The sequence below is a fragment of the Setaria italica genome, chromosome IV (assembly GCF_000263155.2).
Source record: "Setaria italica strain Yugu1 chromosome IV, Setaria_italica_v2.0, whole genome shotgun sequence".
Taxonomy (NCBI): domain Eukaryota; kingdom Viridiplantae; phylum Streptophyta; class Magnoliopsida; order Poales; family Poaceae; genus Setaria; species Setaria italica.
In genome coordinates this window covers 12948637-12955992 of record NC_028453.1, presented here as the reverse complement: position 1 = coordinate 12955992, position 7356 = coordinate 12948637, and the positions used below count along the sequence as shown (strand labels likewise).

General features: G+C 46.1%; 1 protein-coding gene across 1 annotated transcript; it reads left to right on the top strand.

Annotated features, from left to right (window-relative positions):
- The first annotated feature begins 1667 nt into the window (after window positions 1-1667).
- On the top strand, window positions 1668-3025 carry LOC101776882. The gene is made up of 2 exons (XM_004965184.3): window positions 1668-2477; window positions 2555-3025. The coding sequence occupies exons 1-2, from the start codon at window positions 1696-1698 to the stop codon at window positions 2763-2765; spliced, it is 993 nt and encodes a 330-aa protein (XP_004965241.2). The 5' UTR covers window positions 1668-1695; the 3' UTR covers window positions 2766-3025.
- Window positions 3026-7356: the final 4331 nt, after the last annotated feature.

Below are 7356 nucleotides of genomic sequence, written 5' to 3'. Positions count from 1 at the left end.
GAGTGTTTTTTCGACTTTTGACCGAGTGTCCTAGCACTCAGCAAAAATCTCGTTTCCCGTAGTGATTAGTCTACGTTTAATACTCCTAATTAGAATCTAAACATTCGATCTAACATGTGCTAAAAATAAGCAAAGGACCAAACGAACCAAAGGCAAAAAAAGTAGATGGAATAACTCTTTTGATGACTTTATTACAGATAGAACAGTATATATACTATAGAAAACAAGAAAAGCAGCTATATCCTTCTACCTAGCTTCATCCCTCGGCAAGGTCAGATCGATTTCGAGTTTTATGAACATGAGAATATGCTCTACACCAATCATATATGCCCAAGGCATGCGGATGCCAGATGCCTGTGTATAATAACAGTGCGATCTAGCTCTAACACGTTCCCATGTCTGTCAGGGAACAAAGATAAACTGGCAAGTGTCTAGCGCGGGCAACCTAGCAAAACAAAGCCCACCTGACAACGTGACACGCACCATCGTGAGCTTGTGCAGTGCCCGGCGACCAAATTCGTTGTCGAGCAGTCGCCGACGACAGGGAAGAAGATGCGCGGGAGATACCGGCGGTCTCCGACGGCCCGTCGGCGGAGCACAAGGAGTGGCTCAATTATGTTTATTGGGAGGAAATGGTCCAGTGAGAAGGATGAAGATGCAAACTCTGGCTCTATTCTTTCTAGCAATGTGAGCTCTTGTTTTTTGATTAGTAGACGGGCAAATGAACATTGAATTTTCATTATTATCGTATAATTATATAGCCCGCGCGGCACACGCGGGCATGTTACTAGTGAACATAATGAATCAAAGCTGTAAATGAGACCTTAATTTTTCAAAAGATAAAAACTAGAAATGCTGCTTTCAACTATACTCAAAAGCAAACTAAGCTACGTGTTTGTGAAAGGCTACCGCAGTGCCAAACGGCGACGCAATTCTCTGACTCCACCACCACGGAACATGCATGTGATGGGAGCTGTTCCATGCACACAGCACACGCAATGCTTAAACACCCAAATGACGTCCAACGTCTGAGCGTCAGCTCGCCGATTATTGCTTCTTTCTTTTCCACTACACAGATCATAAAGGAGCATCAGTTTTGTTCTCCCCTTGAAGGTAGCCCATTAAATTAAGCAACCAATAAAAATGTCATCTGATGTATACTCCACTTTTTTCCCATCATTCTCGTACGGGGCTGACTATATAGTAATCCATCAATATAGCTTTTACACGTTCCTAATGCTCGTTCCACCAGATTTGTTACGCTACTGACGAGACTTTTGGGGTGGCAGGCTAGCGAGGCGCACTGAGGATCAATGGCTAGGCCGCAGCTTGCTTTTTATGTACAATGTTGCACAATGCAGGCAGAAAGAGAGATGGACAAGGTAACCTCATTGTGCATTATTCTCCTAGTCCAACACTTCAGTTACAAAAGTTTTAACAATTCCTGAATTGCATAACTCTACCTATACTTAATCGGAATTTGTTATTTGCGATCTCCATTTTATCCAAAATTGCTGGGACTCCTGGAAATCTCTCATGAAAAAGTAGAGATTCCATTCTTCCGTATGAGAGGTATGCGATTCTCCAATGCAATGCCTTTCTTGTAATGCTGTAATGCGCATGTATGCATTTCGCTCTTTTGTCTTCTTTACTAAAGATACAGAATACTAATGTGAAAGGCTTTGCTTGCTTGCAATGGAGACTATGCCCACAAGGACGTTAACAGGAAGGCGCATGGATCAAGTGTATATAAACGGGCATGTGCATACTTGTATAGGTCACCTTGTCTCAACACGTGGTCTAAACCTAACGCCCCAAATGTCTTGCCCGATCAATGTCGTCGACGAAGCAGAGCAAGGTCGAGCCATCAGCGTCACCGACGCACCGCCGGGCGCCACGGAGATCAGAGCCACGGGGCAGCGCGGCATCCCGGTGCTCATCGCGCCGCTCCAGGGCCAGAGCGACGGCGGGCGAGCCCGCGGTGCCACCGCGCAGGAGATGGGCATGGGGTTCCAGGGCTTCCTCCTCCTGGAGAAGAAGGACGACGACGACCCGGACGCGCAGCGCAAGAAGTGGTTCAAGGAGATGCGCGGGTGGCTGATGGTTCTCGCCACCGTGGCGGCGTCGGTGACCTACCAGGCTGGCCTGAACCCTCCCGGCGGGTTCTGGCAGGACGACAACGATGGGCACCACGCCGGCAACCCGGTGCTCCGGGACCGGCACTGGTCGCGGTACATGATCTTTTACTACTTCAACGCGACGGCGTTCGTGACGTCGCTGGTGATCATGGTGCTGCTGATGAGCGAGCGGTTCTACCACACGGAGGCCAAGGTGGTGGCGCTCATGCTTACCACCTTCATCGACCTCATCAGCCTCATCAGCGCCTACATCGCCGGCACCACGCGCTTCTTCTCCTCCTGCATCTACATCATCGTCATCGCCTGCGTCGCCTTCGCAGGAGTCATCTACATCGGAGAGTACGTGTGATCAGCTGCTCGTATTATTCGAATGCAATGCAAGGCAAGGCGTGATGGTAATCGAATACTTTTTGCAGGGTGATGGCGGAATTATGCAGGTTCATCATGAGAAGGATGCCGTGCATGCTCAGGCTAGTGCAGAGCAAGTGGTTCCCGGCGCCGGCGGAGGTGGTGAGGAATCTGCAGCCTCGCGAGGAGCGTAGCCAGACGAGGACCGCGGCGACGAGCAATCAGCGCCGTGCGGCCTGCAGCGCGTGTTGTGCTTCTGCGCCGAGCGTGGAGGGCTGAACGCGACGGCGGGGCGCCACTACTGCAGTGATCTGATGAAGCTCTGTGTTGGCATATTTGTTTGCTTGCCATCATTCTTTTGGAATATATGGGTTTGGCCCATTTATTTAATTCAACTAAAAGAATTAAAAGTCCATTAATAAATGCTAGAGAGCTATGTGTTTAGTCCCACATGGGTATTTGAGGAGGATCTCAATCGACTTAAAAGGTGGACTCTGTGTACACTATTTGTGAAGTTGATAAAAGAGATTAGCGTGCCACATGCAGTCATCACGAGACGAGACGACCGATGTAGTTAGAGTTATCAATTGGGTGCTTTCATTCCAGTAACTGCTGGTGCGGTGCAGTGAACCTTTTGCCGTTGAATGCAGGCAACAGTCACTGGGCAGATTGATTGCCATTGATGTGTTGTGCTGACTGCTAGGCATCCAGATTCCTCCTCCCTGCACAGGTATTCCTTTTAGGAGACCTCTCTCTTCTCCCTCTCTATTTTCTGATGCGCTTTCTCCATCTCCATTGCTAGCACTGCACGCACAGTAGCAGAGCCTCCAGAACCTCGCCTGCTGCTGGAGATCCTGCTCGGGATAGGCGGGCGATAAGGTTTTTGGGGAGCGTTGAAAATGACTGCTCGCTCCTTGATCGACTACTTCGTCTACGTCCTAGTGGCCGCGCCGTCGTCTATGTCCTGGTGGCTGCGCCATTCGTCTACGTCCTGGTAGCCGAGCTGTTCGTCTACGTCGTCTACATCCTGGTGGTTGTACTGTTCAACTACTTCCTCTACTTCCCGAAGGCCGTTCGTGGGACTGCACTGCATCAACCCCTCCCGACATTGAATTAGTACGACTACATCGACTGAGACCATCCCACGATTGGTATGACTAATCCAGATAGTAACAATGCATCCGGTGCCTCCGGCACTGGCCCCGCCGCAAGGTACATCCTGAAACCTCTTTGTTTCATTCTGTTCTTGCTTAAAATTTATCACACCCGATTTTAAGGACAAAATCGAGTGCATTAAATACATGTGCGCCAGGATCAAGTTACACACATGTACGGCATAAGCGAATATCAAAGACAGTGCCATAACGAAATAAAGAGAGTATTAACCATTATTACATGACCGAAAGTCTCAATAAAACACAAGCCTAAAATATTACGCAGCGGACTCCGAAAATGACGACGACACCACAGGCAGCTGACTGAAGAACTGTACGCCTAGAACTCCTCAAAGTCGTGCAGATACTCCTCCAAATTAGCTTGGTCTGAACAACGATTTTGCAAGGGTGAGTACACTTATGGTTGGTACTCGACAAATCATGGGGAATAGTGTAGTGTAAGAAAAATCAAGGTATGGCTAAGGCTTAATTAGCATCATCTTTTAATTAAGTTGGTCAAGTTTTATTAGCAATTAACTAAGTATAAGTTTATATCACCCAAAATTAGACATGAGCATAAATAAAGTAAACAACATATGCATAAAATGACAACAATTTAAATCCATCTTTCGATAATATTATCATGTGAGGGTCCAGGCCGCTCTTAACCATGAGCACGGCTGATCGATCAGTTTTACACTCTGCAGAGGTGGCGCATCTTTACCCACAAGTCGCGTAAAAGTTCAAAAGAACTTTGGACCCAACCATGCGGTGTTTGCAAGGCACCATACCACACTTCCGAGGTGTGATTGCATAGGGACGCTACGAGGCCTTTACAAAGATTCCCTAATAAGAAGTGGTCCGCTAAGGTTTCATAATCAGCGCAGTATATAGCTGTCCCCTAGTGGTATAGTGTCTTAGCCAAGCCCACTTCTCAAGAGAGCGAGTGCTATACGCCAACTACTGTCTCCCCCTCTTGCCCTTTCAGTAAGACCGCCTCAAACTAGAGTTTCTAATTATTCAGCCAAGACCAGAGCCATTTAGTCTTGTGGTAGCACTGTTTTCCTGGGTGGTCGCTCCATGTTCCGATTAAACATTGGTGATCTTGTATTAAAGAAAGGTATAACAGAAGTAAAGCAAGATTAAACATTGAGTTCAGTTAAACCACCCTATACCAAGTAAGCACTAAGCATGAGCTACCCAAGATAAAAGTAAACCCGGTTGGTCAAGGCAAAGGTAGTTTCAATCTAGGCGAACCTTAATTGGGACCCATCAAGTTAATCTTAACATGTGCATAGCATAATAGTTGAGCACGAGAAAGTAAAGGTGTATAGGACTGAAAAGTAGTGATCAAGGACATGACTTGCCTTCTTGGCCTTGCTCCTGCTGTTCGTACTCCTCGAAGGCTTGATCTTCAAATCCCTCGAACTGCTGAACGTCTACACGCGTCACACGAGCACATACAAGCAAACATGGGCAAAAAGTAAGAAACAGTACACCAATCACAATTAAACAGAGGAAAAAAGCTTGTAAAATTGATCTACGCTTTAAAATGAACACGTGGATATAAAGAATGCGAAAAACGGAGTTAAGATGCAAAAGATATGATTAAAACAAGATCCAGGGGCTTTTCTGTGAGAAAAACAAAACTTCTAGGGTCAAACTGCGAAAACCAAGGGCTTATACATAATTACACGTATAAACCAAAGGTTTAATATGCAAAAACTCCAAAATGGATGGTGGGTTGATTTTAGAGAAACTCAGGGTTTAAACCGAAAGAAAATAGGACCAAAACACAAATACTTTTGAACTAGATTGGACCGCAGGTTGATTTGCAGAAAAAGTGAGGGCTTAAGTGCAAAAGCGACACGGTTGACCGGTATGCGGTCTGGTTGACCCGCTGCGAGCCATCGGATCTGGATCCGACGGTCGCGGTCGCTGACGGTAGCGCGGCGGCGGCGGAAAAAGCAGCGAGCGGCGGCAGGGTCGCCGGAGTTAGCCAAAATGGTGCTCCGGGGCTCGGTTTCGCACGCGGAAAACGCCAGAAGCATGAGAAAAGCACGGTGATCTCATTTTGGCGGTTCATGATGACCGAGGCTCACCGGAGGGCGGTGCTTGGCGGCAGAGAAGTGGCGACGGCGTTGGAGCTCGGGGCGGCTAGGGTTTCGGGTGCTGGCGCGGGGTGCTCGAGGCCGGGAGGGTGCGGCGTCTTAAATAGGGGCGGATGGCGGCGGCTTGCGCGTCAAGAGATAGAGGCGGGCGCGTTCAAATCAGTCGGTGAGGCGGCTCCTGCGCGGAGATCTCGCACGGCTGTTGCGGGCGGGGCAGAAGTCCGGCCGGAGGTGGGAGATGACGGTGGGGCCCACCTGTCGGTGGCCACTGGCGAAAGGCGGGCTGGCGCGGTTTCACGGGCCGCGGAGGAAAAGGCGGCCGGCGAGGGAGAAAGGTGGCGTGGGCCAGTGGAGTTGAGGCGCTGGTCCGCGAGGAGGAAAAAGCGGAGTGGGCCGAAAGAAAAGAAAGAAAGGGAAGGAGAAGGATGCGGCCCAAGAGAAAGAAAAGAAAAGGAGAAAAGGAAAGATTTTGAAAATTGAAATTGAATTTGAAATTCAAATTTGATTCAAACAGAAGCAATCAAAATAAATGCACCAGCATGTAATGCACAAATAACTCCTATGACGAATTGATTAAATTTAGAGAAAGTGAAATTAAATGCCTAGAAATTTAAATGACATCCTAATTTGAGAAAATTTTTGTGAATTTAAATTCTTTAAAAATTTGGGTGTTACAAAATTGTGTTAAACATGAACACTGAAACCTCTTTGTTTCATTCTGTTCATGCTTAAAATTGTGTTAAACATGAATACTCGCACATGCTTCAATTCACTCACCATAGTCATAGAAATATTGTCATTTTACATAATTAGTTTCGGAATTAAAATATACCAAATAATGCCTAAATTTCTAACACATTCCTCTTAGTTACAAAGACTCGTGGAGGCTTTCAATAGGCCTAACAGTACTTTTAGTTCACGTTACTTGCCAACCTAATAGTATACCTGTTTTTGTTGTGAAACCCAACCAATTGTTTTTGTAGACATCATTCCTAACTAATTGATACCTGTTGAGAGCAAAGGTTTCTCCATCATGTAATCTTAACTGCAAAGGTTTCTCCATCATGTAATCTTAACTAGCAAATATGTTCATGCTTTACTTACAAGTGAAGGTCACGTGTATATATTGTCACTTTATAATGCTAATAAAGTGATTTATTTTGTAAAAGTGTAATATATTACTACCTCCGTTCTAAATTGTAGGTCGTTTTGGTATATTTAGATTCATAACCTTTGCTATGTATCTAGACATAACATATATCTAGATAGATAGCAAAATCTATGAACCTAAAAATGCTAAAACAACCTACAATTTGAGACACGGGAAGTATACACTATATATCTTTTTATGCTATTGTCGAGAATTGAAGGATTCATAACTTTAATCTCACTGTTATGATGACGTGAGCACGGGAATCGCTAAAAATAGAGATAAACTGTACAAGACTCGAATGGCTTTCAATAGGCTTGCCAGTACTTTTAGTCCAAGTCACTTCGCCAACCTAACAGTATATACCTGTTTTTGTTGTGAAACCCAAGCGGAAGGACCAGCCAATTGTAGACATCATTTCCTAATTGATACCTGCTGAGAACAGAGGCTGCCCA

Excerpts from the sequence above, each read along its gene's own strand:
- LOC101776882 (XM_004965184.3), top strand. The coding sequence starts at position 1,696 with ATGGAGACTATGCCCACAAGGACGTTAACAGGAAGGCGCATGGATCAA. Across the intron at positions 2,478-2,554 it reads GGAGTCATCTACATCGGAGA|GGTGATGGCGGAATTATGCA; the intron begins GTACGTGTGATC and ends TACTTTTTGCAG.